The sequence below is a fragment of the Ascaphus truei genome, chromosome 2 (assembly GCF_040206685.1).
Source record: "Ascaphus truei isolate aAscTru1 chromosome 2, aAscTru1.hap1, whole genome shotgun sequence".
Classification (NCBI taxonomy): Eukaryota; Metazoa; Chordata; class Amphibia; order Anura; family Ascaphidae; genus Ascaphus; species Ascaphus truei.
The window spans coordinates 71,605,945-71,627,089 of NC_134484.1; the positions used below are offsets into that span (position 1 = coordinate 71,605,945).

At 44.4% G+C, this 21,145-nt stretch overlaps 1 protein-coding gene across 2 annotated transcripts in view; it reads right to left on the reverse strand.

Moving 5' to 3' along the window:
* DPY19L4 (dpy-19 like 4) overlaps positions 1–20,335 on the reverse strand; it is a 36,427-nt gene extending 16,092 nt beyond the window's left edge. Inside the window, exons 1-10 of one of the 2 annotated variants that reach the window (XM_075582704.1) lie at positions 20,132–20,335; positions 19,216–19,329; positions 11,201–11,325; positions 8,872–8,965; positions 7,513–7,634; positions 6,403–6,548; positions 4,957–5,077; positions 2,046–2,180; positions 1,107–1,238; positions 908–1,006 (exon numbers count right to left, since the gene is read on the reverse strand). In XM_075582704.1, the coding sequence (XP_075438819.1) occupies positions 908–1,006; positions 1,107–1,238; positions 2,046–2,180; positions 4,957–5,077; positions 6,403–6,548; positions 7,513–7,634; positions 8,872–8,965; positions 11,201–11,325; positions 19,216–19,329; positions 20,132–20,141 (1,098 nt within the window). In that variant the 5' untranslated portion in view covers positions 20,142–20,335. Of the gene's footprint in view, positions 1–907; positions 1,007–1,106; positions 1,239–2,045; positions 2,181–4,956; positions 5,078–6,402; positions 6,549–7,512; positions 7,635–8,871; positions 8,966–11,200; positions 11,326–19,215; positions 19,330–20,122 lie in introns of both variants that reach the window. The other variant, XM_075582703.1, reaches the window with a different exon arrangement.
* Between the last annotated feature and the right edge of the window lie 810 nt (positions 20,336–21,145).

A 21,145-nucleotide genomic window follows, 5' to 3' on the forward strand; every position in this document is an offset into this window, starting at 1 on the left:
ACAGATACTAAGTATTTCCATCTATTACCGTGTATAGGTTTTATGACTCGACATTAAATTGCCTGCATAAGTATTGTGAAAAGCCGTGTAATCTTTAGACGCACTATAATACAAAACGGATACGTGGAAATATTGAGCATTCTGAATATGTGCTCCTGTAACATTATTGTTTATCTTCATGTAGAAGGCTCATATTACACTTGTGCTGCACTAAATGAGAAACTAAATGGTAATTCATAGATACATGGACATAATGGTCTCTACTAAAGCAGCAAAACAAGTGAAATCTTATGGGTATAAATAAATCCGTTCTGTAAAATAAGATAATAATGACTGTTTTTTTATTCAACGCAATGTTATTTTTAATGAGTTTTAAAGCATCCTTTGATTTCAATAACAGGCTTTAGCCCACCTCCCCAGCAGTGCAAGCTCTTTGTAAAACTTTCCTGTTTGTGATCATTTGTTACCAATGTTCCCAGCAGTTTGAGCTGCAAACTGCAACAACAGATAATGTTACCTTAGCAATATAAGGATACATTGTAGCTACCGAGTTACACCGACTGAAGCAGCCATTATGTTAGGCACACAATCAGAATTTTTACAGATTTATAACAGGCGCACCATACGATTGCCAGCTTAGGTAAGAATGCAGAATTATACATTGTCACATGCTTTACAGATAAAGATAAGAAAAACCGTTGTTGAAAAGTAGTATTGCTGATTTAAGTGTGCAGTGAGGCCTTCACCCCAGTGCTGGAGCTCTAATCTTCCTGGGCAAGGGGACGAAGGCTCCACAGCATTCTGAATCGGGGCCTGAGTAAGCGGGAAGCCTTTCATGAGCAGTTTACAATCTGAGGAATGACGCACAGAAAGGCGTCCCCACAAGCTAAACATACAGCTTACTTACCCGAATTAAAAAATGGATTGATCCAGCAATTGTAAACGCCAAGTAGAAATACATTATCTTCATCACTTTTGCCCGGAAGGTGCCTTTTTTCACATTGATCTGAGAAAAAGAAACAACATTGAAAAACCTCTGAATGAAGATAAGGAGACATATAATACATAACAGGTATAAGAAATGGCCAATGACATTCACTGGTTACCTGAAGGCTTTTGGCAATCATTGACCCCACTACAAGGCTTAGCAAAGGAGACGTCAGCAGTGCCGAATTCTCAAACTGGAGCAAATATCCCAGGAACACGGAGAACAAATACATTTTGTGGACTTCTTGCACCTAAGAAAAAAATATATATTTATATACAAATCGATGGATGTTACGTAATTCGGGCACTTTGAATTCAAAGCTGCATTCAATCTGAATCCATTCAGTGTACATCTACGTCGCCCCAAAGGCGGACACCCCTTTTATCCCCTGTACCCAATTTCCCAAATCTATCTGGCCATGAAATGTCTGGGAATTGACCGTATAACCCTGTTCTTTTAATGTAACCATGTATTGTTATAACTCTGTTCCCAGGACACACTGGAAAACGAGAGGCAACTCTCAATGTATTACAAATAAATTTTGTGTACTTCTAGCACCTAAAAAAAATAAATAATAATATACAAAATTGATGGATGTTACGCAATTCTTTTGTTGTCAAAATAAATAGAATGAAGAGCTCATGTGCACATCTCACAGGGGTCTTAGCCTTATTGCAGTTTCTGAAACCTGATGAAGTACAAAGTTCATAGAAGTGTAGATGAATGAACCAAGAGGAGTCCTTGATAAATGAGATGACTTACACAAGGTCCAAGCACCGTTCACTAGAATGACATCTATGTAGAACTCATGTGGGGCAATTATACAGGTTTAAAGCAGGGGGTCTCCGGAGCTGAACCACATTTTCTACACAACCCATGACATAGGTATATTACGTAGGACATGGGATCTGCCACAGATATACAGGATGAGAGTCAGATAGAGGCACATTAGTTGCAGATTCCAGGACAGTGATCGGGCAGACGTTGTGTAAACCTGCAAGTTCCATGAATCATCAGACAATTCAGTAGAAGAGACAGGAAATCAAACACTTCCTACCTTGTCTTTCGGGACCAAAGACAAGCCGTCTATCAGGCACAGGGCGAGGGCCTGTATGAAGAGCAGGTAATGGCTGTATTCCCACATCATCATGAAGGTATAGGTTGATGCACTCATCAGCAGGTAACATACCTTCTAGAGGAACAAAACATGCAGCTAAGACACCTCGGAGTTTCAATAAAGTAGAAGCTCTCCACACAACAACGTTTCAGCTGCTGCAATGGCACTCGGACCCTTTCTCCAAAACAGGAAATGACTGGAGCGCTGCTTCCCAATCCCTGATATCGTACCAGTGGTGGCAAACACAATATTCTATAGTGATGCTCTAAATCAGGGGTGCGCAAACTTTTTTGTCTGCGCCCCCTGCCTGCTTCCCCCCCCTCCTTGCACCGCCCCTCCCATACCTTTTCACCAGCATTTTCTGATGTCGTGACGTCGCGTTGCCATGGCAAAGTGGCATCATGTGACCCCACGGCGTGCCACGTTGCCCGGCATTTAATTTAAATGTTGTAGGGAAGAGCGGGGGGGCCTCTGTAAGCACCGTGACCCCCCCCAGAAAACTTTGCACCCCCACTTCCCTCTAAATGACCATAGTCTCTAATCCTCCTCACACTTGGGAAAGGTGAAAAGGCGGGCATAGCCCTAACGGTCACACTAAAGGTAGCTTTAGAGTTATTACGACAGGCAAGAAGCCCCAATACCACATCCAAGTTGACAAATTATATAGCTCCATACGTCTGTTTTTCTTCTCATAAGTGAGGGTCATTTAGTTCAATTATTTGGCCAAAGCATTTTAAGCTGGCAAACCCCGCCAAGGTGGGGCATCTCTTGCAAGTCCTAACACTGCTGTACCGGCACAAACAGATAAGTATTACACTACAGTATATAATTTTTCACATTGGATGCAGTACTGGGGCTCCTTGTCTTTTGTTATATGCATGAGATCACATTCCGAGTAGCACTGACACGAATATATATGGTGTGGTTTGGGTTCTGAGCTTGCAGAAGTTGTGTGTTAGCTTTGCAGTTAACCGTCAATATTTAACCCTTTTGGTACCGGAGTTCCTTCATCACCTAAGTGCCACGGTCCTTTCGCTACCATGGCCATGTGATCGCTGGTGTAGCTGGGAACCGTGAAAGGACTATGTGCGTGTCAGCTGCCAGAATGGCACATGGGCACTGTAATTTGAATTTGGGCACTGCATTCACAGCTGCATTCAATCTGAACCCCTTCAGTGTACATCTGTGTCGCTCCAAAGGCGGACAGCCCTTTTATCCCCTGTACCCAAATTTCCAACTCTATCTGTCCATGAAATGTCTGTGAATTGACTGTATAACCCTGTTCTCTTAATGTAGCCATGTATTGTTATAACGCTGCTCCCAGGACATACTTGAAAACGAGAGGTAACTGTCAATGTATTACTTCCTGGTGAAATATTTTTAGAAATACGCAAATAAAACTGGTGGGCCCTTGGCAGGGACTTCTGGTTTTGGGTCTAAATAAGATTTTTGTAGAACCAAGGCACACGAATGAAGTGTTTTGGATTTGGCTTGGTAACGTGCGGGTCTGATTTCACGCCCCCGGTTTCGCCCATCTCTAATAAATAGCTGGTAGGATTAGAAGTGTTGTTACTTTTCAGAACAAAATAGAGTTGGTAACCCATGCACCACAGGGTTTGAGAATTAAAATGTGTGATCAGAATGAAATCGAAGCAAAAAGGAATAAAATAAGGGAGAAGAATGGAATAATCGTTTGGGCTCACTCTTCAAATTGCCTTTATTTTGACTTTTTATTTTTTATCCCTATAACATTTTGCCTTTAATTTCCCATTAGATTTCTGTTCTGGAGAAACCTTCATGCGAAATACTATATAATTATTCAATTCCAGTTCTACCGTGATAGTTCTGTAATACTCGTTATCGTAACTTTTAGGCTTTTGTGTCTTCTAGTGCCCTCCGGCATCTCCTCTGCATCACGTGACATGGCAACGTACCGTCGCTATCGGAAGATGTAGGAGGAGAAGCCGGAGAGAAGGTAGGAGGCCGTTGCAGAGACCCTGCGCTCTCCCCCGGCAATCAGTTCAAATGTTGTGGGTAAGAGTGCGGGGGTCTCTAACCGTGGGGCTAGGTTCAGCGCCCCCATAGAAAATGTTCCGCCCGCCCTATGTGGCATTCCCGTTCTAGAGTCTGGGTGCTCAACTCCAGTCCTCAAGAGCCCCAACGGGTCAGGTTTTAAGGCTATCCCTGCTTCAGTGTAGGTGGCTCAGTCTAAGGCCTCGGCCATGTTGCCTGCTTGCTGGCGGAGGCACGCTGACGCGCGCTCCCGCTCAGCACTGAGCCCCTACAGCCGCAATTAGAGCGGCTTTAGTAGGGGCTTGCCTACGCTTCCGCAAGCACGCGGAAGCGTGGGTCTTAGGGGAATTTTAAAATTCCCCCGCTTGCCGGCGCGACAGGCCGGTCACGTGAGCGGTTCGCCCAATGAGGCGAACCAGCTCCGTGACGTCACTGGCCCTCCCCCGGCCAGTGACGCGCCCGCCCCCTGACGGCGCATGCGGTAAGCAACCGCAAGGCCAGGGAAAGCACCCGCTTTCCCTGAGCCTCAGCGCGCCTAAGCACGCAGCCTGGCCGAGGCCTAAGACTGAACCCCTGATTGAGCCACCTGCGCTGAAGCTGGGATAGCCTTAAAACCTGACCCGTCGGGGGTCTTGAGGACTGGAGTTGAGCACCCAGGCTCTAGACAAAGCTAAAGTATATCAAATAAATGACGAAACACCTCATGATATGGCAGAGAAGATGGTTGTCTTATTGTAACACACCCAGAGCACATGGTTTAGGATTAGTCAAAGCACAACTTTAACTCACAAGCCACAACTGTTCCACTCCAGGGACATAAACGGACATGTTTATTTACCTCTGTAGAATGCATGTTGTTTTTTAAATAGCCGGTGAGAGCAGCAACTTGACACGCAAAATATGGCAGTGCCCAGTTTTCCCGCAGGGGAATGGAGTATTCTATTCTGGTGGTATCTGCCCTGAAACAAAGCGCAGAAGAGAACACACAAAAATGTAGTTATTTCAGTTTTAATACACAACACCGTCAGCCTTCTTCCCCAGTACTTGAATAATTTAATGTGGGAGGGGGCCTGCAAAGAGTTTCATACGAATGCTTCCCTGTTCTCTGCCACCGACGGACTAAAACCTTCAAATATCAAGATAAGCAAACGATTGCATCTACGGAATGGAGCGAAGGACTGAAAAAATAAAAACAGCGTTGGACTGGGAAGGAAGAGATCTCTTAAAGTAAATACATGCAAAAAACTACATTAACTGCCGATCAGCGCAGACTGCGGCTTTAATAAATGTGTCGACAGCTACAGAAAGCCCCTTCATGTCCCAAAATGAGCCAATCGCAGTGGATGTTTATTATGGGCTAGGACACAGGGGGGCGGGGGGGAAGGCGGAGATTTTTCTGGAGAGGCGTGGGCGGTTGCAGAGGCCCCACGCTCTTCCCAAAGGCAATTAAATGCCAGGGGGATCGTGTGAGGCCTCTGCAACAATAAACATATCACGATTCAGACGCTGTGACGCGTCACCATGGCAACACAGTCAAATGACGCTGCGGGTCACGTGATGTGCCGTCACATAACCTCTCAGTGTCATTTGACGCAGCTGCAAGGTAGGAGGGGGGCGCGAGAACCGAAGCAGGCCCGACACGGGGGCGCAGCAGCAAAAGGTTGCGCTCCCCTGGTCTAGGACAATAATCCGCTGTTTATTCGCAACCGTTTCACCGCCGGGACAGTTCGCCGCCGCGCAGGTTATTTATTTCCTAACCCCTTAGCCTAAAAACCCTAAAATTAACCCCTTGCCCATAAAACCCCAAATTTTAACCACGTACCCTAAAAACCCTAATCTTAACCCTAAAGACTCCAACCCTTTACCCTAAAAACCTTAACCCCTAATCTTAACGCTAATCACCCATCTCCGAGCTAGTGGAGAAAAGTCCCTTTCCCTGTGTAATAGATCAAATTGTATGCAATTGGGGATTTAAAAATAAATTGGATAAGCGAAAGTATTTTGAAATATTCGACTGTGTCAACCACCAAAATTACAGGGAAACAGCAGCTTCTTTGTAAAGAAAGTGAACGAACTCAGTGGATCAGAGGAAAATATAGTAATTTTTCACAGGATACAAATAAGTAAAATTGTTACTTTAAATGTGATGGAATTTGCGGCAGAAAGCCAATCTCTCAGATTATTTTGTTTCGTTAGTCCCCTGCCTTTTTATTCGAGAGAAACAGTGCAACGATGGCAATGTCTGCTTTCATTTACAAGGCTAAACGCTAACCCGTGCTCATACCTGTTAATAATAAACCATGCCACGGTCAGCATGCCTGCAAGCCAAGTTCCACTCATTATCCAACTGGTGACGAACAAGGCGCTCACGTAAATGCCTTGCAAGCCAAAGAGTAACCCAATGTAGACATACATCGGGTCGTCAACACCCTGCAATGATAAAAACAAAAACAAATCCAATGACCACAATAAACAGAGCTGCTCTTGGGGTTTGAGACCTCGTTGCATTAGTCCTTTCAGCGTTAGGGCGCTATTCAATATGCTGCGACGCTGCTACTCCAAGTCAGGAAAGCTCTGAGCTCCACTCATGGGAATGAGAGAGAAGGGGGGGAGGAGGGGGGTTGAAACCGGAAGACCCCGTGGAAGGGGGACGGGGTCAGGGCCATGGCATCTTAAACCGACGCCTTATGGAGCTATGGTCTAAAATGAGTTAGTGCCTATCAAACACTAAAGCACCGAAGCAACCTGAATGGCAGCTTCTGTGCTGATCGGCACCAATGCATTTCAGAGGATGACCCCAGTAGAGGGAAACCAAGATGGAGGCAGATTGGTGCTTCCTTTGGTGCGTTGCTGGCTCTTACAGGGCCGGCTTGATGGCGTGCCATCACTCTGAGCCCGCGCGCTTACAGAGGCCCCATGCCCTTCCCCTCAACAGTTAATCCGATTGGAGGCCTCAGTTAGTGCCCTTTACCTTCTAACTGGCTTCTCCTCCCCGGTATCTGCTCATCTCTGTGACTTCGTGGCGTTCCAATGCCATGACAAAGTGACGTCATAGGACGCCGCAACGTCACTGAGATGAGGAGCAGGAGGAGATACCGGAGCAGGTAAGAGGCCGAGTGCTCACCCCCTGGCACCGAGTCCCACTAAGTTTCAAGCCGGCTCTGTCGGTAATTCCCGTCTTACAGCATGTTATAAACAAAATGAAAAGCAAAAAAAAAAAAAAAAAGAGGATACATTGAACACATTGCCTTCATTTATCCTTCATATCTGAATCGTGTGTTGCAAAATCCCCCACTCGTTTGCCATTTTGGAGACGTGTAAACGCCAACGCATTCTGGCAGCAAAGGAAAACGGTGCAGTGCCAGGAACGCGTGTGCAGAGACGCGGCGCTCACCTGGCTGCCGGATATCCGATACATGGCGCTGGCCATCAGCTCTGGGTACAGCGTCATCTGCTGCACTGCGTTTATGGTCTTCAGCGGGATGGTTTTGTTGTTATAGGCCAGCTCAAAAACCCCTGGGGGGGGAGAGAAATAAGGCTGTTCAGTACAGTCACTCTTTCCATTTGCACAGGGTGGGAGGATACACCGTTACTGCTACTTCCCACACCACACTTCAATCACCGAGACGTGTGTTCCCAAATAACTCACAGGACGCATCACTGAAAAGTAAAAGGTGCACCCCTCCCCCCCCCCCCACCCCACACGAAGCATAACATTGGTAGGGGCGAGGGGGTTATTCCATTTACATTTAAATCACTCTTAAGGTAAAAGTTACACTTATTTGCGTCCGTGTAAAAATGAATACATTTGGCTTTTTTTTAGGCCTAGACATTTGTCTCCCCTCTGTATTTAATTTAAAGTTATTCTGCTGTAAATCCAGTTAATAGGAGAGCAAGACTCCACATTACCAGATAAAATCAGTATTGCACAGGCCTGAAGAAAATACAAACATACTTATTTTTTAGACCGGGCGCAAATAAGTGAAAGGAGAAATCCTGCCTTTAACTGTTTCACCTCCCACTATGAAAATGTCAAATACCTGAAAACAACAAATTAGGAGAAATATTTAATGTGTGGTTGGGTATCACTGGGAGGTAGCGAGGGTATCACTGGGAGGTAGCGAGGGTATCACTGGGAGGTAGCGAGGGTATCACTGGGAGGTAGCGAGGGTATCACTGGGAGGTAGCGAGGGTATCACTGGGAGGTAGCGAGGGTATCACTGGGAGGTAGCGAGGGTATCACTGGGAGGTAGCGAGGGTATCACTGGGAGGTAGCGAGGGTATCACTGGGAGGTAGCGAGGGTATCACTGGGAGGTAGCGAGGGTATCACTGGGAGGTAGCGAGGGTATCACTGGGAGGTAGCGAGGGTATCACTGGGAGGTAGCGAGGGTATCACTGGGAGGTAGCGAGGGTATCACTGGGAGGTAGCGAGGGTATCACTGGGAGGTAGCGAGGGTATCACTGGGAGGTAGCGAGGGTATCACTGGGAGGTAGCGAGGGTATCACTGGGAGGTAGCGAGGGTATCACTGGGAGGTAGCGAGGGTATCACTGGGAGGTAGCGAGGGTATCACTGGGAGGTAGTGAGGCAGCATGGGGTACCACTAACCGGCTCTGTGACCCACCAAGCTTCTCCTTCAGCCCACTACATCTACAATTATATTTTAACCACTGGCCAGTGCTAAGCTGGTCTTGTGTGACAGTGCAGACTCCTGGTCTTCCAGTTTCACAGAGTACATTAAAACCGCCTGTACCTCTTTCAAAGGAGGGGGCCCGTAGCATGTCTTTGTAGAAGGAATAATACACAGCACCGTCCCCTTGAAATGTAGTGATTTCTCGTTCCAGATCCTGAAACAAAGCAATAATAATAAAATGTTATTGAAGATTATTCTGTCATTCTGCTATTTCCTTCTCAAGTTAGATACGGTCTTTATCAGGAAAAAGGCATCCCTTGTGTACTAATTTTTTATATATATATATATAAATATATATATATAAAATAAAAAAATAAATAGATGATACCGTTCTGTGGCTAACAGATAACATTCCAAGAGACAAATAAAAGCATTTTGTTATCCACAGAACGGTATCATCTATTTATTTTTTGATTATTGAAGCTCGGCTAACACGGTACTGATACAATCACACACACATACACACACACACACACACACACACACACACACACACACACACACACACACACACACACACTCAAAAAATAAATAGATGATACCGTTCTGTGGCTAACGAAATGCTTTTATTTGTGCGAGCTTTCGAGATACACTGATCTCTTCTTCCGGCGATGTTACAATGAATGAAGCAAGCACAAGGAATACTTAAAAACAGTGTCTCTTGGAATGTTATCTGTGCTAGTCCTTCCCCCGGTATGGATGTGTTTTATGGCTAGAGGTGTCAAAAGGTTCCTGAAAGCAAGTGATGCAAGAGTGTGTGTGTGTATCTGTGTGAATATAAATTAATGGAGAGCCCACAGTATATACAGTGCTTTACACAATGTGTGTGTGGAGTGGGAGTGGATATAAATGGTGTGGGTAGGTGTGGAAATGTGAGAGATTGTAGCACAACTAAAAGTGTGTGTGGATACTATGTGGTCCCTATAGGTGTATAGGGATGGAAAAACAAGGAGTATAAGTATGTATAAGAGACAGCTGTGTGTGCATACATATAGCACAGTATGTACAGACATGGCCTATAGCGCTCATGGGAAGAGAGTTCACTTGTGTCAGTAATGACTCATAAAATTACAATCTCTGTTTAATATAGGCAGATACTCAGCTCCTGTGAGATGAGATAAAGGTACCACACTAGAAGAAGCCTTAGCGGGCGAAACGCGTTGGTGGGAGTTCTATGCTGCAAGCCCTGCATGCTGGCACTTCATTTGGACTTTATACCTGCTGTGCATACCCCCGGATGTAACCTCTCACTCGTGGCTATGTTTACCTGAGACTTCAGTGTCACTACCATCTCACAGGAGCTGAGTATCTGCCTATATTAATGTCTATCTGCAGGTTTTATACTGCTTTCAACTTTATGGGTCTCTCTCCTTTATATGCTCTCTTTTGACATCTGTGTTTGGGTCACTGAAGTACCTTCCAATTTATGTTTTTGATGTCATGTACTATATGTATAGTTTCATGTCTATAGGTCTTCTTTATTAAGTGCCCCGCACATTGGTATAGCATGCCTGTTATTCCCTACCATATTCTGTTTGTTTATTTTCTTTAAAGGTTTATTAATTATTTTCCTTTATTGGTTCTTTGCTCAGTATCTCTTCAATACGACCGGCCGGTGGTAGATCACTATGGGTACTCTGTCCCCATGGTGGTCACATTATTTGAGGTATTGATCATATTATGGTTTGTTTTTATATGGTAGTCTAGTTTTCCTTGGGGTTGTCCTATTTCAATTTATTTTGCTTAGTCAGGCAGGGTTTCAGTCAGTTGTTTTTTATCATATTTTGATTTAATAAATTACTATTATTATTTTGCATAATTTGTCTGAGTGCTTTTCAGAGGTTTCATTTTCTGTGTTTCTATATTTACTTTATTTCTCTAGCACCGCCTAGCAGTTAATTTTTCTGTTATTTCTTTTCAGTTATTTTTCTGGTAAAGATAGGTTTAGACAATGCATTTACTTGTTGGTTGTTGATGCGGTATTCATTTTTGTGTCTGTTATATATATATAAAAATATATATACATACATACATACATATACATACATACATACATATATACACACACATTGTGAGGGGATTGGGGCACACACACTTAAATAGTAAAGAGCAGACTACTGGATAGGCTGCTGCTATCAGAGTACCTATAGGAGGTACAAAGGGAAAGGTATGCCCCCAAAATTATTTTATTGTCCCAACGTTTTGGCTACCCTCTGAAGCCTTTATCAAGGGCTCTTGAAGGACCCTGAGAGGTTCGAATGTTTGTAACAGATCAGCTACTTGTTGGGCCAATAAAAGGCATCATACCCTCTACTCCCTCTCTCTCCTTTCCCACAACATATTAGAAATCAAGATCCAGTACGTGAATACGAAGCTTCAACACCCTTACCCTGCGGCTGGAGGACCAGAACTTGCGCTCGTGGTAGGTAGAGAGATAGACTACATACATCATCCCGCTCGAGGCCGCCGCCAGACAACCGAAGAAAAGCTTGGCAAACCGCTGCAGTGCAACATCTGGAAAAGCGGGAAGCAAATGTATCATATCCGCTTTGTTTTCTCTATTCAGGGAGAATGACCTAATCCGCTTTAAAAAAATACATACAAAAGCCGTCACCCCCACACTACGGTGAGGCTGAAGTTAAAATGAATATAGTGGTATTTTGACAAGGTCCAGTGTATTTCTTATTGAAAATGTAATTGAACTTACAACAAAAGATCTTTTGATGCAAAGTTCAATGACATTTTCAGTACTTCTATCCCAAAGTCCAGTGGAGTGACGTGTGTGACAGCTTCATTGTTTACGCCAAGATTATCCTTCAGCTGCTCTATGGGTCAACGTGCCCCCCGCAGGATCACATGGCTCTGTTAGTACTCCTCTCGCCTTCTATTAGTCACAGACAATATATAGTCAGATACTGGTAAGCAACAGACCGAAGAAGGGCCAGTAGACCAGTGAGGTCCCCTATATAACAACACTCAATCACACTACTTAGTTAAATAGTGTAATGTACCCAAAATAGGGAAGGGCAGAGCTCGGAACATCCAAAAAGTGTAATGATATGATAAGTAATATAAAAACAATTTTTATTTATTAATATAAAGTTTAAATATTGGGTGTTAAAAAGACTCCAGGGTGCAAAAAAATGGAAGCTCACAATAGTACATATCGTATTTCCAATGGTGGCACCTTTAAAGTTAGGGGGTTTACTAATTGTCAAACAAGTTTTGGTATATAGAGATATATACATATGGCCCCAGCACGCAACAATAGAAGCAATGAACAATAGTCAATTGGAATAAGTCAAAAGTGTATTTGAAAAATTATTTAAGCAGCTATACATGGAACCCAATAGCAGGGTATGGAGACAACCTCTCCTGTAGAGGCAACCACACCAAGGAGAGAGAGGGGTGGGGGGGTGGGAACAAGGGGAAAAGAATAAAAACACAAAAGGGGGAGAAAACAATATATACGTACAATATACGTAATGGATGAGGGTAATAAAATAATAGGGGGGCAACATTAACGTTTTGGGGCCATAAACGCCCCTTCTTCAAGGCCGTTCCCACAGATGTAATATATCTGTGGTACTTCCCTAATTACCCCACCTCCACTCAAATATATCTCAATGGAAACAGCCCAGGAAGAGCACAATATGCTAATACAAAAGAAAACATGGTTCTAAGCACCTAAAGCCAGTCCTTTCTGAGGGATCACTGGCAAGCCACCTATTGGCATACACCAAACTATAGCTAGTGAAAGCCCAAGCATCAGGCAGCTAGAGGTAGACAAAATGTAGACAAACTGCAGTATACAAATCCTCTGCTGTAATAGGCGTCAGTGTGTCTCCTGGGGTGGTCTGCAACCTGCAGTCTCCAGTATGTAGGGCGTACTATGCGCCCTCTTAGTTTGAGATTTCTGGAGCATAGAAGTGTGATTCATGGTACTTTGTGTCACAGTGTACTCCAAAACATGTTCTATGTCAAAATACAAATATGGAGGGTTTTAGGATTATGGGATTCTAGCACCATGGTCTAATTAGGTAATCTGGGATTCTTCTCCCTCCATTCCTGCATTTTTTTTTTTTACTATTACTTGCCCTTTTTAAGGTCCACCCCTGGTGATCTGGTGTTATTTTAAAAAAGGGTAACATTTCTTAACATTATTAATAGATAGATATATAGAGAGAGATAGAGAGAGATAGAGATATAGAGATATATGAAGCGCATGCTCCATAGTGAAAAAGGTACAGTACATGGAATAAGTTTAATGGAGGGGTAATAGATGCACTCACAAGGAGCGAGTTTTCACAAGCATCATGAGATAAAATCTCAGGTCACCAAGACGGGATGTGCAATGCAGAGTGAAGGTAATATCGATGTGCTGGAGTCCTTGAAAGTTTCATCTTACAGGAAGCAGCTGCTGTGTTTTCCACATCCTCACAGCACAAACAGGCTGCCAAATGCTGACTTGTCAACCTCAATGCGTCTCTGTGTCGATTTGGGTGACGTCACGCACGAGCCCTACGCGTTTCATCGCTAGGATGCAACTTTATTAGGTGGTAATAAAATGTCCAATAGGGTGCTCTTAAATGGTCAGTGGTTACTATGGTAACGTTAAAAAGGCTTTCCTCTATTTAAAAAGGCAAGTGTGCCTGTTAAGCTGTTTGTTAAATCACATACACAAGAGTTTTCCTTGACAAATGGAAAAAATATATAATGAAGGAACATATTTATATAACGATGACAAAAAAAGGTACATGCCACCACTTTAACAGTTGGATGAACATTTAACAGTTGGATGAATACATTTTGGTTTCATTAACTCTTAGAGTGATGAAATGTAAATATAACAATCATATGAACTTGCAAGGGGATAAATCAGGGCTACCGACAGGGGAACGGGGAGGGACAACTGTCCCTCACCCAGCTGCCCCAGTGTAGGCCTACCACCACGTGCGCAGGTAGTGGGGGGGAGAGGTGGGGAGGTTGTGTGTTGGGGTGGTGAGGGAGGGGGAGGTGGTGAGAGGGAGAGAGAGGGGGGGAGAGAGAGACGGGGGGAGAGAGAGACGGTGGGGAGAGAGACCGGAGAAAGGGTGATGTGAGAGAGGAGAAGGGAGGGGGTGATGTGAGAGAGGAGAAGGGAGGGGGTGATGTGAGAGAGGAGAAGGGAGGGGGGTGATGTGAGAGAAGGGAGGGTGGGTTATGTGAGGGAAGAGAAGGGAGGGGGGTGATGTGAGAGAGGAGAAGGGGGTGATGTGAGAGAGGAGAAGGGAGCGGGGTGATGTGAGAGGGGAGAAGGGAAGAGGAGTTGTGAAAGAGGAAGGGAGGGGTGGGGATGTGGGAGAGAGAGGGAGATGGGGGTGGGTGGGATGGAAGAGAGGGAAAGGCATGAGGTAGGGAGTGTGAAAGGGTTTAGACGGGAGAATGTTTTAGATACAAAAGGGTACTCCCTGTTATCCTTCAGCAGAACGCAAGAGTCAGGCAGGTGTATAGCGAGAAATTTGGGCAGAGATGTAAGGAGGGGCAGAAGCGTATATAGCCTTAAAAGTGAGGAGAAGTTTGTAAGAAGTGGAGCGGTGAGTGAGTAGATGAGTTTAACAGCAGCATTTTTGATGGATTGGAGTTGGGATAGGCAGACAAGGGGAATACTAACTAAGAGAAGTTGCAATAATTGATGTGGGACATGATGAGCGAGTGGATTACGATTTTAGTTGCATCATGAGTGAGGAAAAGTGCGTATCTTGGAGATATTGCAGAGGTGGGGAGAGATGACAGGACTTCGTGAGGGACTGAATGTGAGGAATGAATGAGAGATCAGAGTCAAAATTGACCCTAGTCAGCGGGCTTGAGAAGATTGTGGTGTTATTAACAGTGAGGGAGATGTAGCAGTGGAAGGGGGAAAAGTATATGAATTCTCTTTTGGGCATGTTTAGCTTCAGGTAGCGGTGAGACATCCAGCAGGAGATTTGAGGGAGACTCTTGAAGACACAGGGCAGGAGAGAGGGGGAGGGGTTAGGGAACGAGAGATAGATTTGGGTGTTTCATCGGCATAAAGATGATATTGAAAGGCAAAAGATTGTATTAGTTCCCCCAAGAGAAGGTGTAGAGTACGAAGACCAGAGGGCCAAGGACAGAACCTTGTGGGACCTAACAGAGAGGGAGTGAATAGGAGGAGACACCAGAGAAGGGAACACTGAAGGAGCGGTTGGAAAGGTAGGACGTGAGCCAAGGAGAAGGCTGTGTCGCAGGCGCCAATGGAGTAGAGAATATTTAGGAGATGGGGGTGATCAACAGTGTCGAAGGCACCAGAGAGATACAGGAGAATTAGTATGGAGAAATTACCCTTAGATTTAACTGTGAGTAGGTCATTGGCTACTTTTGTTAGTGCTGTCTCTGTGGAGTGTAGAGGACAGAAACCAAATTCTATAGAGTCAAGGAGGGAGTTCGAGGAGAGAAAGAGAAAGTGAATGGGGCGGTTGTGTACAAGTCGCGGTAGTTGAAGAGGGAGGTTAGGGTCAAAGGAGGGTTTCTTTAGAATGGGCGTGATGAGTGCATGTTTGAAAGAAGATCGGAATGTGCCAGAGGTGAGAGAGAGGTTAAAAACGTGAGTTGGGGTGGGGTTAAATGTGCCAGAGAGGGTGCAGAGGAGATATGAGGGAATAGGATGAAGGTGGAGGATTGTAGGGTGACATGATGAGAGAAGCACAGTGACCTCTACAATATAGAGTAATGCTATATACTCTTATAACACAAAAGGTTCAATCCCAGATATTCTTCAATGGGATTCCGAGGCCCATTTAAATACACTTTAATGCTGAGTTTTTTGTACAAAGACCCAATTATCACGTTGCATTTTTTAGATTGCAAACTATATTTCAGAGAAAATGGCAGACATTTCTTCCACTCGGGAAACAAGGTCTTTACGGCCTAGTGATTAAATGAGGGAAGTATGCTTTAGTAGAGCAATATATAATAATACTAATAATAATAATATGAAAGAAAAAGGAAGATTGCACTGCATGGTTTTTTTTTAATTTTAGAGTATTTTGCTTTTTAAGTCTCACAGAAACCTTCTAGGTATTCCAGATTTAAATCTGTTTAATTATTGTCGTGGAAAAACTCAGTCCCACACTTAGGCCTCGGGCATAGACACTTCGCCCGTGCGGAGGCGCGCTGAGGCTCAGGGAAAGCAGTGCTTTCCCTGGCCTTAGAGCGCGCGCCGTCCGTGGGCGTGTCTGGGGGCGGGCCGGTGACGTCACGGAGCTGGTTCGCCCTCATTGGGCGAACCGCTCACGTGACCGGCCCTGCGCTCCGGCGAGCGCCAAATCTAAAATTTTGCTAAGACACGCGCTTCCGCACGCTTGCGCGAGCCCCTGCTAAAGCCGCTCTCATTGCGGCTGCAGGGGCTCAGTGCCGAGCGTGAGCGCGCCTCAGCACGGGTCAGCGCTTATCCTGGACGCAGCCTTATTCTTTTCAGACAAAAACAATCTGTTGAAAAACTTTATTGCAGCAGCAGCTACTTGCAAGAGTACATTCACATAGATCAGACCCATGTCTTGATTCTTTTAACATAAATGAACTGAACTATAGGCTCTAAGTAAGCCATCACATACCAGAAGAAGGGGCGGGCATATTTAATATCACAATGTCAGCACTTATGACTTCATTGGACATCTTACTTTTCTTTATCTTGTTTTTCTTGCAGTTACTTGGTTATACATTTTGCAATATATTTTAGCAGATTAAGCAAAAAGAAAACCCGTGCTAAGCTACCTCATCTTTCTCAAGGCCGACAGCTGGTACATCTCTCTCTCTGACTCTACAAGGGGGGGGTTAATAGATAAGACAAGTGGCTCAGCTAAACAAAGAAATTACAGTTTCAGCATTAAGGAAAGTTTGAAGGGACAAATGTGTTTTGCACGTACACCTACACAATTTCACTTAACTCATAATGCAATGAAACACAAAGCATGACACTTATAGTTATGGGAAACAAAAGCCTGGTTATAGCTATGCATATAAATAATGTGAAAATATTATTCTTCCATATTATTAACGTGGGTGATTTTTGGTTCCCACTATAAATTGACTGCAGTTACAATAAAACAAAAACTTCCTACTGACATTACATGCCCCCCCCCCCCTTTACATGAAAGTTACTTACGCTCCATCACACTTTTTGTATTGATTTAATTGAAGTGACATGACATTATTCTTTAACGTGAGTAGGGCCGGTGAAATGAATGATGGCTTTATTGTGTGTAACAGACCACAATAATAACCAAAAGCAAAGTGTTCTCTAAGAAGACTAATTAGGGATACTGCCAACCATTCGGCTCCCAGGAATTTCTAAAGCGGATCATGCTGGATAATTGCAGTTCAGACGTCTCCTGTTCGGTGGACACATCTTCAGCTAATTGTGCTACACAAAGAGCAGTCTGTGCCTTCCGTGCACATGTAGAACAGGACGGTGCAATATGAGATGCTTATACGTGATTGTCTCATGTAATATGAGAGACACGGTTACTCGCTTTCTCCTTATGTTACAAATTGGAGAAAAAATATATATATATATCCCGAGTTTAAGTAGATGGTTGACACAAAATAAGTTATGGCGAGTAAAAATTTTTTTACAAAACCCCTCAACCGTACCAAGTATAGCAAATAAAAATACCACTTGTGAGCACATTCACATGTCTCAAACAGGTCTGCCACCCTGTCTTTCGTCAATAATTACTAATACTTATTATCTCTTAGCATACAGTGTTTCCACTGCAGCTAGGGATTCTGGGAAATTACATGCAAATGAGCTCACATTGTCACCTTTTGCTTCAAATCCATTTTGACATGGAACCCGAAGTAGATGGTGTCACAAACGGAAAAAAAAATAAAAAAATCACACAACACACGTCTTCCTAGTCATAACCTCATTATGTTTGGTTTACAGTCTATTTCCAATTTCATATGTATGTGGGTGGTCTGAACCCTACCCTTGGAGAGAAGGTAGAGGGCAAAGATGCACTCACCTACCACAGAAATAATCCAATATATATTCATTTTTCAAATGAATATATATTGGATTATTTCTGTGGTAGGCGAGTGCGTTAAGGGGGCTTTTTCTTTGCCCACTCCCTTCTTTCCAAGGGTAGGGTTCAGACCACCCACATACATATCTTGTTTCCCTTGTGCACCCACCACATATTACGCACGGAGGCTGAGCGGGTTTCTCCCTTTACGCTACTGTTCCACCTTCATATTGAAGAATCAGCAACCAACGTGAAAGGGACGCGTCCAAAAGGACAAACCGGAAGTCCTTGAATGGGTTGCTGACTCTGTACTTCATTTACCCATCAGGCAGCTTTACAAACTACAGAACAGGCAAAAGCTTCGGGGGGAAATCCCTGAATATGACCCACTTATTCATTTGCATACCACATCCTGAATCTTGCACTTATACAGCTAACACAATGTATGTTTCAGTGGAACTGGCCGACAGAGACAAGATCCGCTCAAGTGAGAGACATGTGGTTTCAGTCTAGTGGTTTCTGCCTTTGCTATCATTAGTACGCTTTGTACGGTGCAGGGCTGCGTACATCTTTTCGAACCACGTTTTCGCTTCCAGTTTGCAATGCGTCCGAGACTAAACAGCTGTGTGTCACAAATACAGATCAGGCCATTCTCATTTTTTTTGTTGGACTATTTGACCACAGTAAGAAAAAAAAAAAAAAAAAAAAAAAAAAAAAACAGGCAATATTTGTGACAGCAGGATATCAGCGGGATATCAGCGGGATATCAGCGGGATATCAGCGGGATATCAGCGGGATATCAGCGGGATATCAGCGGGATATCAGCAGGATATCAGCAGGATATCAGCAGGATATTAGCAGGTACCCTTTAACATGATTCAGCGCAATGAGCTTAGGTGCCTTCTCGGTATAAGCGATCAGTCTGTAGAAACCTTCAGAGTGGTCCGTGGATTCCTTAAAGACTCATTATGACCGTTGTTACAGGCTATTCAATGAATGCATTCACATTTCTGACTAACAGCTGACACAGCGGTTTTCTTGATCAGCCGCTGCACTGCAAAACGGAGGCAAAGACTGCACTAGACCAGGGGAGCTCAACTACAGTAAAAAAGAGCCCAACAGGTCAGGTTTTAAGTCGAAGACTGAGCCACTGATTGAGCCACCTGGGCTGAAGCTGGGATATCCTTAAAACCTGACCTGTTGGGGGGGTCTTGAGGACTGATGTTGCCCACCCCTGATCTAAACTTGGAAAATACAAAGTTGAATCGCTCTCCAAAAGGAATTATTTCCCTTTGGCAAATCTGGCGTTGTGTTTTTGCAGCTGTGACGAGTAACCCGTGACGTGGCTTACTCTCCCGGCACCCCTAAAAGTACTCACACTTTGCAGATCTCCCCACTTTCCGCGTGTCTTTGGGCTTCTCCTCTGCTGCGGTCGCCTCTTTCTCGGAGGAGTTATTTGGTTTCCTTTGCCTCAACCCTTCCACGGTGGAACCTGGAGACAGGGCGGCCATTATTACTGCGCAGGTCACACGCAACGCTGGAGGCAAAGGCTACTTTATTTATGCTACTTGTAAGCAGATTTAAATGTACTACTGGGCAGCCAGAATACCAGTATTATTTCCATGAGATCTTGTTTGATGGATAGAGCCACAGGTGGACTGGGATAAGACAAGATGGCGGATGGCGAATGGACTGCTTCCAGGTTGCCCTGGCATACGCCCATTGCCTCCTTGTTCCAAGGTGGCTAAAGCCTGAACAAGTCTAAACTAGCAAGATGTGCCAAGAAATCAGCGATGGCAATATATAGAGCCCCGCTTCTTTACAGAACAAAGCACCCCAGGGCGCCAGGTAACCTCCCAGTACTGGAGTCCTATTTACTTACAGTACCGGTGTATGTTGGTGTTGTAATTGTAATTGAATTGTCCTCACAACCCCCGTTCTAAATAAATGGTAATAAAATATAAAAAAGAAAAAACACCCAAAAGAAAGGGTGCTGCACATTTATCTTCAAAGCAGTAGTAGCCTGGTGCCATATAGTTCCTGCTGTAAGGTGCACTGAAAATAAGGGATGCTGTAAGGTGCACTGAAAATAAGGGATGCTGTAAGGTGCACTGAAAATAAGGGATGCTGTAAGGTGCACTGAAAATAAGGGATGCTGTAAGGTGCACTGAAAATAAGGGATGCTGTAAGGTGCTGTAAGGTGCACTGAACACCTGCTGTAAGGTGCACTGAAAATAAGGGATGACGAGCAAAGTAATGAAGGGGGAGGGGGGGGGGTGTCTCACCATGCTCACCTTCCTCCATTGTTCTTGCGCAGCTGCTCTCCTCCTTTGTGACTCAATTCTGCAATCAGTGCAGCCACGCGTGGACCATGCTGTTCTCCGTACAGACACCCCGTGCGATCACAACGTGGGGGGGTCCTGCCTTACCCCCTTAGATTGTAAGCGCACAGCAAGGATATACAGTAGCTGATGTGTTACGCCAGGGGGGGGGGGGGGGGGGGGTTCTGCAAGCAAAGCACATTACATATAATAAAAATAATGCGCGTGGATAAAACGCTACACCGTGACGCAGGTCCCGGCTGGCGTCGCAGATCAAGTGATGCACTAGGATTTGAACGGGATTGCCCTTTTCAAAGTCAATGCTATTACCACTAGGCTACACAGGACATGGTTAATAACAAGTATGGCTACATACCAAGGGACCCAACTCCATTCCTCAAGGGCCACCAACAGGTCAGGTTTTAAGCATATCCCTGCTTCAGCACAGGTGGCTGAATCAGTGACTCAGTTAAAATGATCGAGCCACCTTTGCTGAGGCAGGGATATCCCTAATACCTGACCTGTTGATGGCTCTGGGGGGTTGAAGATGGCCACACCTGCTCCACACTATGTAAACCACGCCAAACATATAAAGTCTATTGCGGTCATAAACAGACTAAGAAATACTTACATCTACAAGCAAATGAATCTGGATTACTAGGCCGGGCACTTTCACGTTATGCAACGCTAATATATTATTATTATTATTATTTCCAATCACCTTTTTTCAGTTTTTGGTCAATATATTACTCTATATTTCCCCCCCCCCTTTTCTTTGAGAATGTAATGTATTATGTCTAGTGGGTTTTTGAAAGTCAGGTTTGTTTCATAGCTCTGAAAATGTAGGTCTCAAAGTTTAGCAAGTGAGTCACACAGTAAGTCCGTACTGTACTACGGTTAGTACGTTATACAAGCTCCTAGTGATTATGGGGAACTGAAACATCTCATAATTTTCATGTAGTGGATAAAGGAGAGAAAGGACCCAAT